The sequence below is a fragment of the Plenodomus lingam genome, assembly GCF_022343315.1.
Source record: "Plenodomus lingam strain CAN1 chromosome Unknown scaffold_20, whole genome shotgun sequence".
Classification (NCBI taxonomy): domain Eukaryota; kingdom Fungi; phylum Ascomycota; class Dothideomycetes; order Pleosporales; family Leptosphaeriaceae; genus Plenodomus; species Plenodomus lingam.
The window spans coordinates 2,362,086-2,380,618 of NW_027093974.1; the positions used below are offsets into that span (position 1 = coordinate 2,362,086).

Genomic DNA, 18,533 nt, shown 5'->3' on the forward strand with positions numbered 1-18,533 from the left:
CTGCTATAGTATTACTACTATTATGAGTTAGGATCAGTTTACTGATTTTCACTGGCACCCATACACTTGAGCATGAATTCTACAACCTCATGCATGCCCTCAGGTTCTTGCAACCAATGCCCTCCCTTTTCAAAATCTCGCCATTGTACCCGCATACCCCATTCCTCTAATTTATCCCTCAATCTTTCGCCGTTACAGATAGGCACCACCTCGTCATCCCTGCAGTGCTGTAACAACACCGGCGTCCCCACAAAATGCTTCATTCTCCCGGGCACATTCATCACATCCCTCATCTCTTCCACTAATGGCAACCACCCAGCTAACCCGACAAACCCACCAACACCCCATCCACTGGTCAATAGCGTGAAAATCGCCGTCGCACAGCCCTGAGAGATGCCTGCGAGGATGATATTTTGCATACCACCCACCCTCTGAGCCTCCTCTTCCATCACCTGTCGCAGCGCTGCAACACTCTCCCATAGCCCGGGCCGCTGTACCTCGACATCCTCCTGCGGCCGCTGGACAGAACTCATATTGAACCATTGATGCACTTCTTCCTGGTCGAGTGCCGAGTGACTCTTTGGAGCGCATGGGAATACCCATTTCAAGCCAGGGCACCGGGTAGTGAAATATTGACCATCAGCAGTCCGAGACACAAAGAGTTCTTCGGCAAAGGTTTCGGCGTCGCTGCCGCGGCCATGCAGGAAGATTATTGTGTGAGTGTGGGCTGAGGTTGCGGGTATGATGTGTGGTTGTTGAGGTGAGGTTGTTGATGGGGTCTTAGTTGGGGATGCTGGCGGATTGGGGTCCTTTGTGGAAAGAGATGATTGATACATATCCACAGAAGTGTCTATCTGCTACACTGATTCGTCGGTTGCGAAGTGGAGGTGATTTACCAGAATGTAGGCTAGCAAAGTCGAGATTGTGTGTGAATTGAAAGTCGGGTGAAAAAGCAACGCGGGTAGATTCTGGGCACATGGACCCTGATAAGCCATGTCAAGTTACCCAACTTACCTGACGTTAGTCCCGCTTGCTGTCCTTTGTGTCGCAATTGCCGAAGTTTTTCTTTGATCGCTCATGGCAAACTTCGGATTGTGTGCATGATTCGAGACTTTTGTTGGCAACTTGGAGATCCTTCTCGTTTCATCTCCAGGTTCCGCAGCATTCCGATGTCCAAGACACAGCGATGTGTAGGTAGGTAGCACGTGCCGCTCACGCACGACCAATTCTTGGGCTACCGGTACCGGTACCTGTTAAGAAGTCTTGGACGGAGAAGACAGTCTGCTTTTATACCTAGTGACTAGACTACACAACTTGCTCACGCAAGATAGACGAATCACGCTTCACCCTGCAACGACAAAATGGTAACCCGCTTAGCAAAAGACGTGGCATCATTGGCTCGCTAGCCCCCCCAAGCAGGGCAACTTTCTCATGAAATGCTCCACTCCTCACGTCTGGGCATACCCGCCATGCACTTCAGTAGAGAAGAAAACCCCGTCGAGAGTCCCTACACATCATGGAAAGATACTACCACTTCTTCTCAGATCGCGATGACGAGCGCAGAAACGCGTCTGGTGCGCAAGCTGGACTGCTTCATCCTGGTGTACTGCTGCGCTGCGTACTTTTTCAATTACCTTGACCGTTTGTCTTATCTGACCTCCAAACAAGGCTTTTTTTGCGAAGCTGTGGAACTAATCTGACTGTTTCTTAGGTAGTGCATTTGCTAATGCCTATGTCTCTGGATTGAAGGAGTCGCTGGGTCTCAAGGGCAATGAGTACAGCATCCTGCTATCCATGTTCACGGCGGGTAGCTGTGTCGGGCAAATACCACATGCACTTATCATCCAGAAGTTGTCTCCGCGCTTTTGGCTGCCCTTCACATTGATTGTGTGGTCTGGCTTGACCATGTGCTCAGCCGCGTGTAAGACGTACGAGCAGCTTGCTGTGGTTCGTTTCTTTCAGGGCTTCTTCGAAGCAAGCTTGTATAGCGGTACGATTTACATCCTTGGGTCTTGGTAGTAAGTGTGATATGCGAAAGTTTTGACTGAATGGTTACTCATGATTCCCAGCAAGCCATCGGAGATTGCAAAGCGAACTGCAATTTTTACCGCAATTGGTCAAATTGGGAGCATGTTTGCTGGAGTGATGATGACGGCGATGAATCAGAGTCTGCACAATCAAACCTCACTAAAGGGATGGCAATGGGTCTTTATTATCAGTAAGACTTGCGAACCTCCCAGTCTTATACTGAGTTACTGAACAACCGAAGATGGTGCTATGGGAATCCCATTTGGCATTTTTGGGCTGGCCTTCTTTCCCAACCTGCCTGAGTCGACCACCGCGCCCTACCTCAGCAAGGAAGAGATTCAACTCGCCCTCGACCGACTACCACCCAAAAAGGACTGGGGCCACGACATCAGCATCAAGTCACTTGTCAAGCGGCTTTTTGCCAACCCTGACTTCTACGTTCTTACCGCGTACTCCATGATCGGCTGCGCCCTCGAAGCAATCGTTCTGCAAGGCCTCTTTCTTCTCTGGATGAGGGACCATATCGAACAGTTTCCACCCCACGCAACGACAACATACCCACTTGGAATTCAAGCTGTCTCTATCGTGTCAAACATAGGCGCTGGGTACGTCATTGACATTACGAACCAGCGTATACCAATGGTTGCACTCGCTGGAATACTACAACTTATCGTGGCCATCATGCTCCTGGTACCTACCTTGCCAACTGCCGGGGTGTTCTTCGCCTTCTACCTGTCGGGTACTTCGTATATCGTGAATCCCATTATATACGGCTGGGCGAGCGTCATCTGTCAGCGTGGCGGTGATGATGCTTCTAGATCAGTCATTCTTTACGTTATGAGTATGGTACAATCCATGTAAGTCCATGTCTTTTGACTCACAAGCACGAGCTCTGCTAACAATTGGCCGAAACTCAGACTTTACACCTTCTGGGGCATCGCATTCTACCCGGCGACTGATGCACCGTACTGGAAGAAAGGATATATAACGATGATTGTCGTTGTGTTTGCATTTTTTGGTGCAACCGCTGCTGTGCAGTGGGTAAGTTGTATCTGTTGATAGATTGATGATATGTATTGCTAACGGCATGCTCAGCTGGACAGAAGATCGCGAAAATTGAGCGACGTCTCTGATGATGACGACCTGATAGCCCCAGAGGCGACGTCGAGTTGTCGTAGTAAGAGTGATTGATTCATGTGCTAAGCAAAGCTCTTGTACACCATGTTACTTGTTGACATACTGCATGGTCAATCTTGCGACAAACCAAGAATAAAGTCGCATATACATGTTCCCGCAATCTGTAGTACCCAAGTAAAAAATGCGACATGTCCTTCAATTTACAACCAAAAAACCTGAGCAGAGTCCTCTTCCAGACTGCACAGTCCAACCTTCCTACAACGTAACCTTGACAACCTTGCCCACACTCGGCGTCCCACTCGCATCCATAGCAAACAACAACCAAAACCCGGGCAACGCAACCCCCGCGTCCCCCGGAATCGTCACACTATAACTATTCCCACTTCCCCCCATGACCAACGCAATCCGCCTCTGATCCGTATTCACCGTATGCGTCGCCGACCCGAACCTCACCAACGCAAACCCCACCACAGCCACACTCGTCTCCACACCCAGCGAAGCGCCCAGCCTAACCGTCGCCGCAACCCGAGTAATCACAGGACGACTCCGCCTCGTCCCATCAGCATTCAACAGGTACGGGGGCACGAAAATCTCCGCGTCAAAGTGATTCGACGCCGGTGTACCGCCGTACATGGTACAAGTACCACAGAGACCGCCGCCGCCATTAAACACGGTGGCGTCGGGCAGGAGGATGGCAACGGAGTGGTAGTTGCGCGGGATGGTCATGGGGTTCAGTCGCGTCCAGGTTCCTGTGCTTGGGCTCCAGAGCTCAGGCTCCATGGCAGAAGCGTCGTCTGTGAAGGGTTTGGCAAAGGCCTGGCCGCCGGTGACGAGGACGGTGCCGTCGGGGAGGACGACGGCGTTGGCGAAACTGCGGGCGTGGGTCATGGATTGGGTTTTTTGGACTGGGGGGGAGGTTTTGGGGGTGTTGAGGGTGATGATGTGGGCGTTTGGGTGGGCGGGGTCGTTTTCGTAGTCTGGGTGCCGGTATGTTAGTATATATATGTGTATGTGTATGTGCAATAGGGGTATCCTAAGAGTCGAAGGGCGGGTATGTTTTGTGAACTGGAACCATCTTACCCGTTGCTCCGCCAGCAGTCAGGATCTTACCAGCGACGGCATCGTACATGACCGAGATACCATTCATAGAATCCATATCGTTCAACCGGTTTCCAGCACCAGTCGTGCTACCACTTCCAACAGTATCGTACCAGTTCATGGCAATCGAAGGCCCAGCTTGAAACACCGTCTGATTCTTCCACCCAAACAGCCAGGCATGATTGTCAGCACGCCAGATACCACCTCTATCTTGGGTGAGCATGGGGCTGACCAGAGCACCGGGGAGCAGAGTCCATGTGTTGCTGGCTGGGTTGTATATCTCGCCGTTCTTGCCACCTGTTCCGCCGCTCCAGGAGCCGCCAATGTTGAATATGCGGCCGTCGGAACATGTGGTGGTGGATTGGTATCCTCGTTGTATCTTCACTGGGAAATGGTACAGCGTCAATGTTTGCTACCAACATGCTAGGAACCAGGATTACATGTCGAAAGGATAGCGCGTAGTTCACTAACTTACTATCAGAACCCCCCGTCCACGCATTACTTGCATAATCATATATACTCGTCTTGGCCGCATTACTCCCTCCAGTCACAACAACTCTGCCGTTAAAGTCGAGCGAGATGCCGGGGCAAAACATGTCGTGATATGTATGCGACACCTCGAGTTGACTGGATTCTCCCGAGACGGGATCGTACATGCCCGTTTGCGTCTGTGTATCTAGTCAGCCACATGGCTCTCATCACACCGCGGATCTAAGCACTTGCCAAACCCCTGGCTCCTCCGAAATCATCTTTGGCATAGGCGGACCAGATGAGCACCTTGCCATTGGGCAGGAGGGATACCGCTGCGGGTACGAGAGGGAAGTCGACCGTCTTCTCCCATAGCCCTTTGCCTGCAATGGGAGCCGCGTATGCAGCCGTGTCTTGGAAAATGTTGATGTCTGCTATGGCGATGGAGGAATCACTTGCACCCTCTGCCTCCTTCGTAGCCGTGATTCTCACGTAGCGGGCTGGCCTTGTAACAAAAGTCGTCTTCTTGACGGCGGCATCGTTGTTGTAAGTTCCGAGAGCAGCGAGCTGCCAATTCGAATTGTCTGTACTGACTTCAACCTTGTGGCCTCCGACTCTGCCGTTGGTATTGGCTGCGGGCCGCGGTTGGATGCTGATTGCTTGGACGTTGTATGTAGCTTTCATGTCCACCACAATCCAGTGGGGCAAAGGAGCAATGGGGGCGGGCGAGTACTTGGAGTGCCAGAATGTGTTTGGATCATTGTCCAAGGCCTTGGTCGGTTCATTGCCAATTTGGAAACTGTTGGCCGTGGCAGTCCAGCCAGTCCGGCTCAAGGCAACATTTGCAGCAAAGGTGACGCTTGCGAACAACAAAAGAATTCTAAAAAAGTACATGATAATGAAGAAAACGGAGGACTTGGAAGAAATTGAGTGATCGACGAAGATCTGAACTCAGGTGCTTTAGCAGACTTGAGTTTGTCTTGGGGACTCATACTTATACCAGGATATCGACACTGTTCTCTTAGAGACGCCTTCGAGATTTGAGAACCTACCGTCGTGATCCCGCGGAGTCTTTGTAGATAATGGCGTTGCTCCAACCTGCACAAGTCTAGTGATCATATGCAAGCCCAAAGGCAACATTTCCCATGTACGATAAGCATTTCATAGAAGTTCATCGACATAAGGTCTGGAAACGAGGTTTTGGAGGCTTGATAGTTATTGAAAAGCATGCAGAAATGCTCCTTCGCGAGCCTGGAACGCAATGCTTTGATCATGGGAACAATGATCTACTACGGATAGGCGCAGCCTTAGGTTGTCCTCATCTGGAAGGCCCAGAATGTCATCTAACAGGATGCATAGGCGTTCGATTCGTTCTAAGTTTGCTTCTTTTATTTGTTCATGCTCTCGTGGATAAGGTTATGAGACGTATTACTGCCTTACATATGCTATATGCGATCATTTTTTACATGAGAAAAGTCTTAGCAGTATGCTTCACCATATGACTGCGCATGGTAGTCATCCAGAGACCAGGCTCAAGGTGTCTGCTACTCTGTTACCGAGCTTACAGCAGCTGGTCACGAGTAGGTTGCGGATCGTGTGGCGTTTTGAACATTTATTGCATGTAAGATGACTCCAGTCCTGGTATTGGCCACGCGAGCGCCAAGTGCATAAGCCAGGCACGCGGGCCTTACATAGTAGTCCGGGAACAAGGGCGTCGAACTCTTAGGATAAGCAGGATTCGATTTCGATAAAAAGTGCATGAAAGGTGTAAGACGCCTAAACGTGATGGTGGGGTGCGGGACGTCTGTCAAGGCTGCAGGTACGTAGTCATCCTGGCCAATAAGCGTCCGTTCAAGTCATATGTGTGGCGTTTTGAAGCACAGTGAGTAACGAATATGTCTTCGTTGGTGCTGTCTGGAGGCCAGTATCCTTAGAACACGGGATCAATCGATGTTTCCTGCATGTGAAGGGCTCGATCAAGTCAAGACAATGCAGTCAATCCATGGGGTCGATCAAATCCGGCATTTCTTCGTCTTCCTCGTCCTCGTCATCGCTGTTTTCGTCGGTCCAGATGTCTCCTTCAGTATCGTACCTTTCGGATATGCTTCCATCATAAAGCGCGGCAAGGCTCGAGCTGATCCCTCCTATCTCACCGACGAAAGTGTCAATTCCACATTCAACCCACAATCTCCACCAAACCTTTTCCACGTATGTGGTAAAGAAATCGGAGGACATTCCAACGTCGAGTCTGCATGAAAGTACCATCTTCGAAAAGGAAGGGAGTTCGCGGCTGATATTGGTCGAGAAGTCTAGAAATCCGGTCGCCCATTCCAAAACTTCTTCATAAGGGTGTGTTATTTCCAGGTATTCTAGTTTTTCCGGGAGACCCTGGAGTGTAAAGTGCTATCATCAGCACATGTGGCATGGAGATCATCTGCATGGAACTTACCCTCGGTTTGCATGACTTGCCTGGAGGAGCAGGCAATTGACCAAGGTGCAAAGAAGAGGAGACGAATAGAAATTCTTGGGGTATCGTCAATCGCTTTAATGCAGTGAAGTGTTTCAGCGACTCTTTAGGCTCGATGCACATCTCCAGCACCCACTCTAGCTCGCCTTCATCATCCCACGGCTCAAAAGTGATACTCAGGCTTTCTAAAGTCTGCTCGACGCTGCACAATTGGTCCATAAAATAACCGGTCTCTAATTGCGTACCAAGCTCATCATCCAGGTGGTATCCGTCATTGATCAGCAGGATTGTGAGCTCGGTTAATTGCTGACAGCCAAGTGCATCGAACATATTGCTGAGTTGAATGTCGGCCTTCTCTACATGTAGGGACTTCAGTACATATATTCAAAACTCTTGCTGACAAGAAAAGCACTTACTAGAGGACGGTCCGCGAACTGGATGGAACAGGTCATCGCAAGCTTGCGCAGTCGTTCAGTGCCCTGCAGGCAGCCAGGACCATTTAAGCGGAGGACGGTGCCTATCGAAACTGTTTTCAAATCTAAGCTAGTGAGGCTGGGAAGCTCAAGACCGCATTTGAGCATTTGCGTGTCGCCCAGTGTTAGATGTTTGATGCCTCTCCATCCATATGCCAATGAGGCTGGCGGACACGTGCTACCGAATAAACCGGTAACGCACTCGCTTGAAGGTGGCCCTCGATGGTGATCCTTGACACAAAAGTCCAAACGGACGAGATTTGGGAGCTGTAGGAGCAACAGTCCTCCAAAAGCAGATTCGATCGTATTTTCAATCGAGCGCCACCATGGGTGACTCTTTCCGTAGCCCAATTCTTGTAATCTTAACAAGGAACGGTCGCGCAATGATGCCAACTCAAAATCTTGACTCTTGTAGAGCTGGGAGATGTCTTTGCGTGCTGTCCTGAATCGCAACAGGCGCACCTTGCAGGCTAGATCAGGACGGTTGAAAAGAGTGCGTAATAGCCTCAACGCGGCGTTGACCTTGGGGTGACAACCACATGACACCGAGAGATTCGCAAAAGTGTGAAGTGTTTCTTGAGCTGCGGGTCGGAACTTGCGTGAGACCAGAGAGAAATTCTTGAGGTGCTGAGGCGTGCCTATTGACTTCAATCAAAAGATGCGCTTTGCTTCACGCATGGGACTTTATGTTACCAGAATCAGAAAGATGTGAAGCGACAAGCATAAGAAGCTCTTCCGGAAGTCGGAAGATGGCTGGCATATCGGTGGCCGCCATGGCCGTCTTGGGGCTGTGTGGGGAAGCAAAGTTGGAGACGGGAAATGCGGCCGAGGCCGATGTCTGGCACCAGGAGAGGAGAATCACGTGCCTCGTGGTCGTCACACCTGGGGGCAGTCTCGTCTTCGACGGGTGCGCCAAGTGTTCAGTTGGATCTGGCCATCAACCACTCACTGTACTGGTTTCCGTAGCAGGTCGCGCGAAGATTGAAAAGGCTTGCCATGAACAAAGTGTAGAGAACACGCAGCAAACATCGACTCAGGGTACCGGCACGGTAACTACGGCAGAGGTACGTCAAGTTACTGTGTGATGACGTAACACGGGCAGCTGCTTCACCAAGCTGGCATCAGTTCCAGTCTGAGGAAGTCAAGATGGCCATGGCCATTCAGTCATTAAGATTCTTCTTCTTTGGGGTATCTCAACCCGTGCACCGACTAACGTTTGCCCTACTTCTCCTGGTTTTGTGCAGGTTGGGTCCGTCTATCACGCAGGTACACCTTGAGCAGGAACCGCAGACTGGTGAAAACGCCGAGTGCGCTCAGTCCGATCGCAAGATGCAAGGCATTTCGGTATCCCACAAGCTCGTCGGCGTGCGTTAGCCCACCGTTGTTGGTATTGACCTCCACTGTGCCTGCAATACCGACACCTATGCTGATGGAATAGTTGATGACCGTGTTGACCAAACTCGCAGCCATGCCTTGATGTTCCTTCTTGACCGCATTGCTCATAATCAAGTTGCCTGCGGGGAAGGACATGTCCATGCCGAACGGAATGATCAAAGTGGCGACGAACGATTGCGCCCAATAGCTTTGGTCGACGGGCATGGTGGCTGTAATAATACTACCGGTCAAGAAGGCGAGCATGCTAATGACCATGACCCACGCGGGACCGATACGCGATAAGACCATACCTGTGGTGAGAGCTGCAATGATACCAGCGACTACTAGAGGGCTCATGTAGGCCATGGAGAGTAGAGGAGTGGCGTAGCGGAGCCGCTGGAAAAATTGGATGATGTAGTAGATCCAGATACCTGTTTCGTTAGCATCGTGTCCCAACATTTGGGATGCTCTACTTACCAAATGCTGCCCATCCGCAGCACTCGCAGATCAGGACGAAGATCACGTCAGTTTTGAGTGCGTCAAAGGGGATAAGCGGCTTCGAAGAAACTTTCAGCTCGATCCAGAAGAAGACCGGGAATAGAAGGATGCCGATGAGCAACAGCACGTAGACGTAAGGGTGCTCCCAGCCAAAGCCGGGGGCCTGGTTCCAGGCAAAGTTGAACAGAATCATTGCCGTAATGCCCACCGTGGCACCTAGCATATCCAACTCTTCCAGCTTCTGCTTGAAAGAAATTCCACGTAGTTCTTCTCGTATCGGTACTGTCGGGAGGATGAAAGCTGAGAGAATGGCCAGCGCGAGCAGTCCGATTCCAAAAGTCCAGAAAGTCCAAGGCCACCAGACCAACGACCAAAGTCCACTCATTGTGCCGCCGAATACACCGCCGCCTGCAAACGGTTAATCCTTTTCTTCCTTGATGGCGTATGTAACTTACATGGTGCGCAAGCCCCAAATATCGAGAAGACCATGTCTTTCCGCAACCCTTCCTTGTATGTTGCGCCCAGCAAACCCAATGCATTCGGCAATAAGATGGCGGGTCCAATACCGCCAATCACTCTTGCAAAAATGAAGAGCACCTGCTTGCCTTGCCCATCGGCATATACGGCGCATCCAGCCACGACATTCCAGATAGCGAACCATGCGAAACCGAATATGATCATGTTCTTGTAGCCGACCAAATCTCCGCATCGCCCCGACAAAAGGATAAATGTGCCCATGGTGAGAGAGTAGCCCGCCACCAGCCAGGACAAGATACCAAGATTCGTTATACCGAGCTCATCGCCGATGACATTTATGATGTTAATCGTGCTCGTCAGAGCAAATTGTGCCACGAACTGTGCCGAGCAGAGCAGGCCAACGAAGAAGAACTCACGAAAGAAGGACATTTGCTCGACATAGGACAGTGTTTTTGCCATTTCAAGATCCATGCCATCCTTGGGGTTCGTAGAGGAATCCTGAGCGTGAGCGCCCTGGTCTAGTGTGATGCCTGATGAGGCGGGGTCGGATACATTGGTTTCATCCTTCAACACAGGGGAGCCATTGTCTCTATCCATGATTTGGCCGCAAAGCTTTCGACTTGTGATTGATTTGTTCTGTCGGTGCAAGATGCACAATCGATACAGTAGCCTGGATCCTCTCTAACTGGGTCACCAAATTATCGTAATGTCTTCTGGGGGTTGGGACTTGGTAAAGGAGCAGTAGTCGTGCAACAAGAGATGTATTAGGCCACACGAGGGTCGCTATATGCCATCTGCCGGTAGGGTTCCCAACACTTCGTCTGCATCCCAGGATTTAGACACGAATATATATGTCTTGTTACAATAGCGCGGAAGTGCATAGAAGTTCGGCATGCGGAACTTCAAAAGTGGCCGATCCGCTTGCAGCAATCCAATCCGAGAACGAACACAGACAGCGCCAAGAAAAAGAGATATATAGACGGGTAACCGCCCGCACAGCGAGTAACCGTCGATGTCCGGTTTGTCCATAGATGTGAATCCACCGGTGAGAACGTGCTCGAGTGCCCATGCGCCCAGGAGGTTCTCAACCGTATCCACCAGGCGATCTTCTGACAAGCAGACGAGTCTCCGCCTCGGGACAAGCCTCGTTCATTGGTAGGTACGGTACCGGTAATCCAGGAAGGTCCAAGTACAGATCTAGGTACGTAAATGGTAGATATGGTACAGTAGGTTTTTAATCACCCCTGTTACCCCACGCAGGTGTCTAAGTGAACTCAATACCTACCCCTACACTCTACAATTCATCCTCTATATCATCTGTAATCTTATGAACATGGGAACAGGTAAAGTATTCTGGCCAGTGTGGGTCCTTAGGTACAAAGTGCATGTTCATGTCTTGACGGTTGCATGTTCTACAGTCGAAAGAAGCACATCTCGTTCGAATGACCCACTGATGTGCGGTCAAACGGGGCTTTGATCGCAGCTGCAGTATAAACGAAGTGGAGATGGCATCTGCGGAATGTTGCCAAAGCAACATGACTGCAGCTGGCCATTCCTACTCATGTGATTGGTATCCGGAACTCCGAAACAACACCGAGGACAGACTGGGTGAACTAAGCCACCTGGAACAAGAAACGATAGCCAATCTACCGTACTCTCCTCCCTCTTTCCCAGCACAATTCTAACCACAGTTGGTGCAGCCATGCTACCTACCCCAGGCAGAGCATGTTCGATCCTAGCACAACCGTACTGCTGTTAGCGTGCAGTAGTTCACTCCACCAGTCTTCCCGCATCTGACATGATGCTTCCTGTTTTGCCAGCCAGACACGCAGACCGCTCACACGTTTCAGCACTGGTGATAATGTGCCCTTGTCTCCCTCACGGATAGGTACGACTCGTTGATAGAGACGATCCCGTCGGTCTGAGTTTGTGGTGACAGTCGCAATGAACAGCGGCCAAATGGGGTAGATTGCGGTGTAGAGGCTACCTTTGACTGGAAGGGACAAAAGCAGTGATTGTAGAGCATCTGAGAGCCGGAGAATGGAGGGATGGAATCGAGTATACCTGAACGAAATTAGTCGGAGCGCTACTTGGCAATATTGGCTGACTCGCCCGTAAATACGGCATTGGAGGTATAGCAAGGTTGCGAGGCGGAAGCACTCAGCTGTAGCAAGCAATATTTCCTCCCGTGGGCCTTGATGTTCCAGAGTCCATTGCTCCAACTCCTTCAGCTTCGACTCTATTCTTTGAGCTCGCGAGAAACTCTCGGGGGTACTGGTGCTGGTCGCAATGGCGTTGATCGACGAAATAAGGAATACAAGCTCAGGGGATACTCCGAGTATTCCACATATTCTTTGCGACTCTTTCGGTACCACATCTACAAGCCAGTTTGACCTTTCAAAGGAATGGAGGGAGGCTGCTTGTAGTTGAGAGGAAGTCTGTGCTGAACGAGCTAGAATGATTTGAGTGCGGATGAACATCGCTGTGTCCGAATGCTGATCAAACAGTCCAGAGGGAATGGCATCGAATATGTTGGCATGGCACGACCAGCATAGCGGCGAGTCCTCTTGATTGAGAGCCCCCTGATGCATCAGTAACATGCTGGTAGCAAGAGCTCCCTCATAGTCCTCCCTAGTGCGAATTTGCGCCGCGAGTGCGCTTATGGCTCGGGAAGAGTAATACAGCTCGGCTTGGTGGTACAAATCATACTCGCCAGGACGGAAATCGCGAATGTAAACAGCGGCTAGGCTCAGGATGGCAAAGCGAATGCTCAAGCATGTGTTCAATTTCTGCAGCAAAGTCACGTACACGTTTGACTGCGCCGCAACTGTCCGACCGGGACATATCGCATTGACGTAGAAGTCGATTAGAATCTGCTCCAGGTTTTCTGGGTGATGAAGATGGAGACCCGAGGGCCAAGATTTTATTAGGCCTGTAGGGTTAGAGTCTTGTGAGGAAGTGCTACAACCTGATCTGACTGAGGAAGAGGTAAAAGGACTGCTGGAGTTGGTTTGTAGTTCCTCAGCGTCGACTGCATGAGGCTCGACTGGCTTAATTAGCTTGGGTGATCTCCTTCATCATTGCCGGTCGCATACCTCGCGCCTCTGTGGAGCCCGAGAGCTCACAAAGGAAGTCATGACATGCATCGGCTTTCGATCTTTGGATATGTTTGATGCGCTGAAGAACCAAGGTTGTTGCATTCGTGTTATGTACCATGGATAAGTAGGATTGTTGCTGCCGGAGGGAGTTTTTGAACCTTTCAAGTTGTTTGCTGTTGAGCTCTCCCAATCGCCAATATAACTGTCCGAGAATTTCTAGTAACACGACACTAGGCCCTTCAGTCACCATCCACCGGCGAATGACCAGTAAGTTTCTACGACTGTTTCTCTGATTGCCTTCTGTGGGAAGGTCTATAACTCGGCTGAGTAGCCTGTCGATGTGTGTGCAATCAAGACAACCGTAGTCTGGCGATATGGACAAGTGTTGTAGTGCATCAGCTGCCGACTCTAGAGCTTTTGCGAGTCGTCGATCAGCGTCCATATTTGTGCAAATCTCGACTTGTGAGAAAGAAGAATGAAGAATGAATTAACGCTGCGTGTGAGTTCTACTTCCTGCTTTCTTTGGGAAACAGAGAAATCAAAGCTAAACATATGAAGTGAAAGAGGAGAAAAGCCGCAAGAGAACAAGAGAAAATAAGACAACAGGAAGATATATGGCACGTTAAAAACAAAAGGGACAGAAAGAAAGAAAACCGAAGATTGAAGACGAGCAAAACAATTGTTTATTCTCGCCATCAGAAGTATAGACATATATCAACTCCACCCAGAAAAGCCAAATTAGCAACAGCCATTCCTCAAATCGGAGCCAAAATCCACTACTGCAGGAAGAGTAAGGCGAGGTGAGATGAGAAATCCATTTTGGTCGGCCAACGGCGCTGTTGCAGATAGTCTGACAAGAAAAAGGTACGTCGATATGCCTCCATCGAGCCACGTTTAGCACCTGATAGGCACGGTAGGCGCTGTTCCGAAAAAAGGGTTCGCGGGGGAAAAGTCGTCTGACGAGAGCTTGAGGAGTGGATATGAGTGTAGATCTGGGTTGTCAGGACAGACTGGGTTTACCTAGGTACTGGGAATTCCATGGAAGCCGGGGGGGGGGGATTGTTCATTCATCAGGTAGTAGTGCTGGACCCTGAATCGACTTCTCTACAAGTGAACTACCTACCGCCGGTGACATTGACTTCCCCCCTCTCCTTCAGCCGCGTCAGCCGCCAAACCGCGCCCTCTCAACATAGATACCTACAGACATATCGAACCAGCTCTCATCTCCAAACCACAGCAGTACGGTACCCGTCCAAGGGCCTCGCCAATCTGCCCGCGCTCTGAAAATAGCCCCACTACACCACCCCGCATACCAAAGCGAAACACGCTGCATCTTTCGAAACGTCAAACTCGTCAAAGACATGCAGGTCGCTGGATTATGGTATATGCATGCATGCATAGCAAATCCAAGACTAGCCATAGGCCAGGTCCATTGATCAAGTTAGATACCATACCGTACTCTACGCTGCTGTGAGCAAACGCCCGAAGCCCTGCCCTCCTGGATCCACGAATCCCGCACCACCCCTACCCTGCACATAAGCACCAAAAATACCGCCCGCACGTACGGTACCCAACTCTTGCCGTTTCAAGTTTCACGTCGCATGCATGCATTCCCAATCATACCTCTTTCACAGACCACACATTTTCCCACACCCAGGTACCCGCAAACTTTTGTCGGCGCGCATGGGTACGGTATCTAACCCCCGCCCATTGCATCTCACACGAGATCTACGCGCGCAGATGTACAGATACCGTGTCATTAAGTATTCCCCTTGCACTACTCGCCGACTCACGCAAACGGAGAAAGAATATCGTGTTTCTGGCGATGAGCGAGGTAGAGTTGCCCATGAGTTGAGGTGTCTGATCCTTTTCCCCAGCGACACGCGGAAGGAAAAATGTGGGCTGTGGTGTGTATCTAGACTCGCATTGTATGGTCTTCTCAAGGGTGTGATGGGTTGGGCGGGATAATGTTTACTATTAGGAGGATGAGTTTGAGTTGAGGGGAGTTTAGAGATTTAGACAAGTGGGTGGACGGGGCGCGGAGATGAGATTCTGCAAGAAGAGGAGGTGAATTCACATCAGAGTATAAAAACACCAGACTTATCCTCCTCTTTCCACAGCACTCACATCACCCCTCCAACACACTAAACCCCACACCAACCCCATCTCATTACATCCAACTTCCCCGACCCCAACAACCGTCGAGTCCTATAGCCTAGCAGTCTACACAAAAGGACACTCCCCCCCCCCCTCCCCTATAATATCCCCCAACTTCCCCCACCCCAAAGAATAAAAAAAGGCGAAATCTCAGCATACTCCAATTAAGCCGATCCGATGCCCACATATCCCAAACCCATTTCTCCCCTTGCGCTAAAAACAAAACCAAATTTATCCAACAAAGGGCGGAAAGGGGCGAGAAGATAGAAGAAGGTGACGCCAAAGCAGCACTGCTATGCATGGAGAGAAAAAAGGGCGGGGAAAGGGGTTGAAACAAGAAACAGGGCTAATTAGTTGAAGTTTAGAGGGAGGAAGGGAGAGGGAGAGGCAGTTTTCCCAACCCCCACAAAACCTACACGAATGCAGGAGTGAGGAGGGCTCTGGCGTACCATGGATTCGACGCGTCCTACTCGCCGTTGACGTGGTTGCCGTTGCCAGCGTCGATGCCCATGTACCGTTGCATATAGGTGATGTAGTCGAATTTGGGGATATCGCGATCTTCCTGCATATCAGGACCTTTGTGTTCTGGCATTTGAGCTATCAGGTCGTCAATGACCTCGTCAGGTACCAGCGAATGCCGTAAATCGAGTTCAGTAACGTATGGCTAGTAGTCATGTGAGTACAGCAATCTTGTGGGGAATTCGACGAGCAAAGGAGACAGCAAACTTACCTTGCCGTCGGCAACCTCCTTGAACGACTCAAACACCTGCTCTGCAGTGTTTTGGTCCTCTGTCTCGTCCACCATGAAGCGGATAAACTGTTCAAAAGTCACATAATCCTTGCCACCACTAGTTTCTCGGAATCGATCGTGCATCTCTTCCTCGTCATAAACAAGACCCAAACTGGCCAATGCAGCTGAAAATTCCAGTTCCGCCAACGAATTGGATACATCGCGATCGAAGTGTCGGAAAACGGATTCGAATTCTTCCAGTTGTATGGGCGTGAGATTGGTCATGTTGCGTGCCACCATTTGGTTCTCCAAGAAGGCCAGTTTCTTCGACACGGAATTGCGCACGAGACCTAGCTCGTACTCTAGTTCGTCGTATGTGTACGTGGTAAAGTCATTCTCCTCGATGTTGGCCTCGGCACACTGCTCGTCAATCGAGGCAATAAGAGTCAGATATTCGTCCAGGGGCTGGAGCGACTTGCTAATCTCCTTTGTATGTTCCAGTTGATCCTCTACGTCGCCTTCTAGAGCCGATATGGACGTTGATAATGTATTCAGTGCAAGCGCAAAGTCGTTCGCCTTGTCTGCGAACGATTTCCGTAGTGCGTTCTTAATGTCTCGTATCGTTTCGTTGATGACTTGAGATCGCTGCCGCTCGGCTTTCATCAGTCCTGTCCATGCCAAATCCAGTGCTTCCAGACTGAGTTCTGCAGGCGGATCATAAGGTCGTAGACGGTATGTGGCCAGCTTTGTCCTGATGTTACCTAGCAAGCCCACCAGATCCGACTTCTCAGCAACCCATGTCCGCTTGTTCTTGCGCTTCCATGCTGTAAACTCTGTGGCCTGGTTCCTAGCGTCGGCGTACGTCCCGTCGAATTGGGCCTCCTCCCATTGCTTCTGTTGCTGTGCAATCTGCTCGAGAAGCGCACGCATGCGTCGCTCAAAGTCGTTTTGCATTTGCCACGCCCCTTGCATGTTGGCCACGAACTTCTCTACGCGGCGACCCGCATTTTCGACACGTTCCATATGCGAGAAGGCGTGGAACCAGTAGGCGATATAAGTCATGAGAGAGCGCTCGTCGGGTTTCGCAACGTCGCATACATCCTCTACATCGAGCAGGTCTGGGATGCCGATTTCCTTGGTAGCAATGTCAAAGGCTAGCTGCATGTTTCCACGGTGGTCGCTCTTGTCGAGGCTGTCGTAGTCGATGAGGTCAGGGCGATGGATATCGAGGAGAGCGCAACTGCGGGAAGGTTAGCTTTCCATGCCCCCCTCCATCAAGGATAGTACCCACAATGCCAGTCCATCGTTCCAGCTGGTGGAGAAGTCGCGAACCTCGACTTCATCATAGCAAGCTGTCTTTCTTTGACACCATAGTAGGAGACCCTCCTTTGCACTCAGACCCTCCTCGTTGATGTCACTGATGGTGAAGCGCAGAATCAGAGTCCATATGAGGCCCAGGATGATCTTGCTGTTGCCATCTACGACATCCTCTGCACCCGTGTTGGTCAGCTGGATGCCTCTGCTTCGAATGTAGTCGAGCGACTTGTTGACATTCTCGAATCTCTGGACGCGCAGTTTGGGGCGGGAGGCATAGCGGCCGAGCGATTCGTTGCTGAGGATTTCGAGGAGGTGGATGAGTATGATCTGGCGTCTGTTAGTAGGCCTGGGCTTGGGATCTGGGATTGCGCGCGTGAGTGAGTTGGGGGGGGGGGTGGACCCTGGAAGAGAGCGGGCGGGAGGAAGGGAGGAGGGAGGAGGGGCACATACGCCGTCGGAGAGATCTGTGATGAGGTCGTTGATCTGAAGTACTCGGCTCTTAAGCTTGCTGTTCAGCCTGCAGTGGTATTGCGATTAGCCATGTGAGCGGGCGGACGGCCAAAAGAAAGGTACAATGCGCACCATTTGGTGAAGGTCTTTTGCTGGACCTTGACCCATTGTTGCTCAAGTGGCGCCATTCTGAGGGTGGTGGTGGTGCATCAGAGGCACTGGCAACAAAACGGCATGCGGATAGAAATAGGCGTGATCAGGTGTGGACGTGGGTGGGTGTGTGCTGGGGGAGTGTGCTGGTCACGGGGTGGTCTGCTATCGTATCGTTCCAAGTTGTTTTCGATGTTCAATGTTCCATGTTCAATGTTCGATGTTCGGATGTTTGTACGGGGCCAAAACAATCAATAGCTTAGCTGGGCGGAACCCAGGCCTGGCTGGCGGCGGGCGGGCGCTCGGCTGGCCCCACGCTTGCCTGGGTTGGGAGATGCCCTGGACTACCTAACTCTAGGCTGGGGGGCGTTCCAAGGTTGGCCCAAGGAGAAAGAGATGTGCAAGTCACCCACTTTCTTCTTCGCACTGGAATTTACTATTATTTCTGTCTTCTTGGTTAGCCATCAACAATGGCTGGAAAGAAGACAACTGCCGGCACAAGAAGGTTTCTGCGCATATGCGAAACCCGACTACCCATCACTTGCCACCTGCTTTGGGCTGCGTACCGGTAGTAGAGTAGGTACCGTAGTAGACTTTGTCCACCTTGTGCT

At 50.8% G+C, this 18,533-nt stretch overlaps 7 protein-coding genes across 7 annotated transcripts; 1 reads left to right on the forward strand and 6 right to left on the reverse strand.

Moving 5' to 3' along the window:
• Positions 1–38: 38 nt before the first annotated feature.
• On the reverse strand, positions 39–836 carry IAQ61_011838 (uncharacterized protein; the record flags this gene model as incomplete). The annotated part of the gene is made up of 1 exon (XM_003844364.1): positions 39–836. The coding sequence occupies one exon, from the start codon at positions 834–836 to the stop codon at positions 39–41; it is 798 nt and encodes a 265-aa protein (XP_003844412.1).
• Positions 837–1,436: 600 nt separating this feature from the next.
• IAQ61_011839 (uncharacterized protein) lies at positions 1,437–3,219 on the forward strand (the record flags this gene model as incomplete). The annotated part of the gene is made up of 6 exons (XM_003844365.2): positions 1,437–1,641; positions 1,712–2,018; positions 2,070–2,218; positions 2,270–2,885; positions 2,946–3,069; positions 3,124–3,219. The coding sequence occupies 6 exons, from the start codon at positions 1,437–1,439 to the stop codon at positions 3,217–3,219; spliced, it is 1,497 nt and encodes a 498-aa protein (XP_003844413.2).
• A 201-nt stretch (positions 3,220–3,420) lies between these two features.
• Positions 3,421–5,625, reverse strand: IAQ61_011840 (uncharacterized protein; the record flags this gene model as incomplete). The annotated part of the gene is made up of 4 exons (XM_066099371.1): positions 3,421–4,142; positions 4,246–4,647; positions 4,739–4,931; positions 4,987–5,625. The coding sequence occupies 4 exons, from the start codon at positions 5,623–5,625 to the stop codon at positions 3,421–3,423; spliced, it is 1,956 nt and encodes a 651-aa protein (XP_065950890.1).
• Positions 5,626–6,116: 491 nt separating this feature from the next.
• Positions 6,117–8,446, reverse strand: IAQ61_011841 (uncharacterized protein; the record flags this gene model as incomplete). Its single annotated transcript, XM_066099372.1, has 4 exons — positions 6,117–7,119; positions 7,181–7,552; positions 7,615–8,309; positions 8,365–8,446. The coding sequence occupies 4 exons, from the start codon at positions 8,444–8,446 to the stop codon at positions 6,727–6,729; spliced, it is 1,542 nt and encodes a 513-aa protein (XP_065950891.1). The 3' UTR covers positions 6,117–6,726.
• A 446-nt stretch (positions 8,447–8,892) lies between these two features.
• IAQ61_011842 (uncharacterized protein) lies at positions 8,893–10,820 on the reverse strand (the record flags this gene model as incomplete). The annotated part of the gene is made up of 3 exons (XM_003844368.2): positions 9,999–10,820; positions 9,523–9,951; positions 8,893–9,476 (listed from the first exon to the last, which is right to left on the reverse strand). Exons 1-3 carry the CDS (start codon positions 10,615–10,617, stop codon positions 8,893–8,895), a joined length of 1,632 nt encoding a protein of 543 aa, XP_003844416.1. The 5' UTR covers positions 10,618–10,820.
• A 909-nt stretch (positions 10,821–11,729) lies between these two features.
• On the reverse strand, positions 11,730–14,489 carry IAQ61_011843 (uncharacterized protein; the record flags this gene model as incomplete). Its single annotated transcript, XM_003844369.2, has 4 exons — positions 14,324–14,489; positions 13,828–14,110; positions 13,116–13,572; positions 11,730–13,066 (listed from the first exon to the last, which is right to left on the reverse strand). The coding sequence occupies exons 1-4, from the start codon at positions 14,479–14,481 to the stop codon at positions 11,730–11,732; spliced, it is 2,235 nt and encodes a 744-aa protein (XP_003844417.2). The 5' UTR covers positions 14,482–14,489.
• Positions 14,490–15,394: 905 nt separating this feature from the next.
• On the reverse strand, positions 15,395–18,166 carry IAQ61_011844 (uncharacterized protein). The gene is made up of 5 exons (XM_003844371.2): positions 17,905–18,166; positions 17,773–17,839; positions 17,297–17,649; positions 16,006–17,245; positions 15,395–15,939 (listed from the first exon to the last, which is right to left on the reverse strand). Exons 1-5 carry the CDS (start codon positions 17,958–17,960, stop codon positions 15,742–15,744), a joined length of 1,914 nt encoding a protein of 637 aa, XP_003844419.1. The 5' UTR covers positions 17,961–18,166; the 3' UTR covers positions 15,395–15,741.
• Positions 18,167–18,533: the final 367 nt, after the last annotated feature.

Excerpts from the sequence above, each read along its gene's own strand:
- IAQ61_011844 (XM_003844371.2), bottom strand. The coding sequence starts at position 17,960 with ATGGCGCCACTTGAGCAACAATGGGTCAAGGTCCAGCAAAAGACCTTC. Across the intron at positions 17,246-17,296 it reads TGGAACGATGGACTGGCATT|TTGCGCTCTCCTCGATATCC; the intron begins GTGGGTACTATC and ends ACCTTCCCGCAG. Across the intron at positions 15,940-16,005 it reads AGGAGGTTGCCGACGGCAAG|CCATACGTTACTGAACTCGA; the intron begins GTAAGTTTGCTG and ends CATGACTACTAG.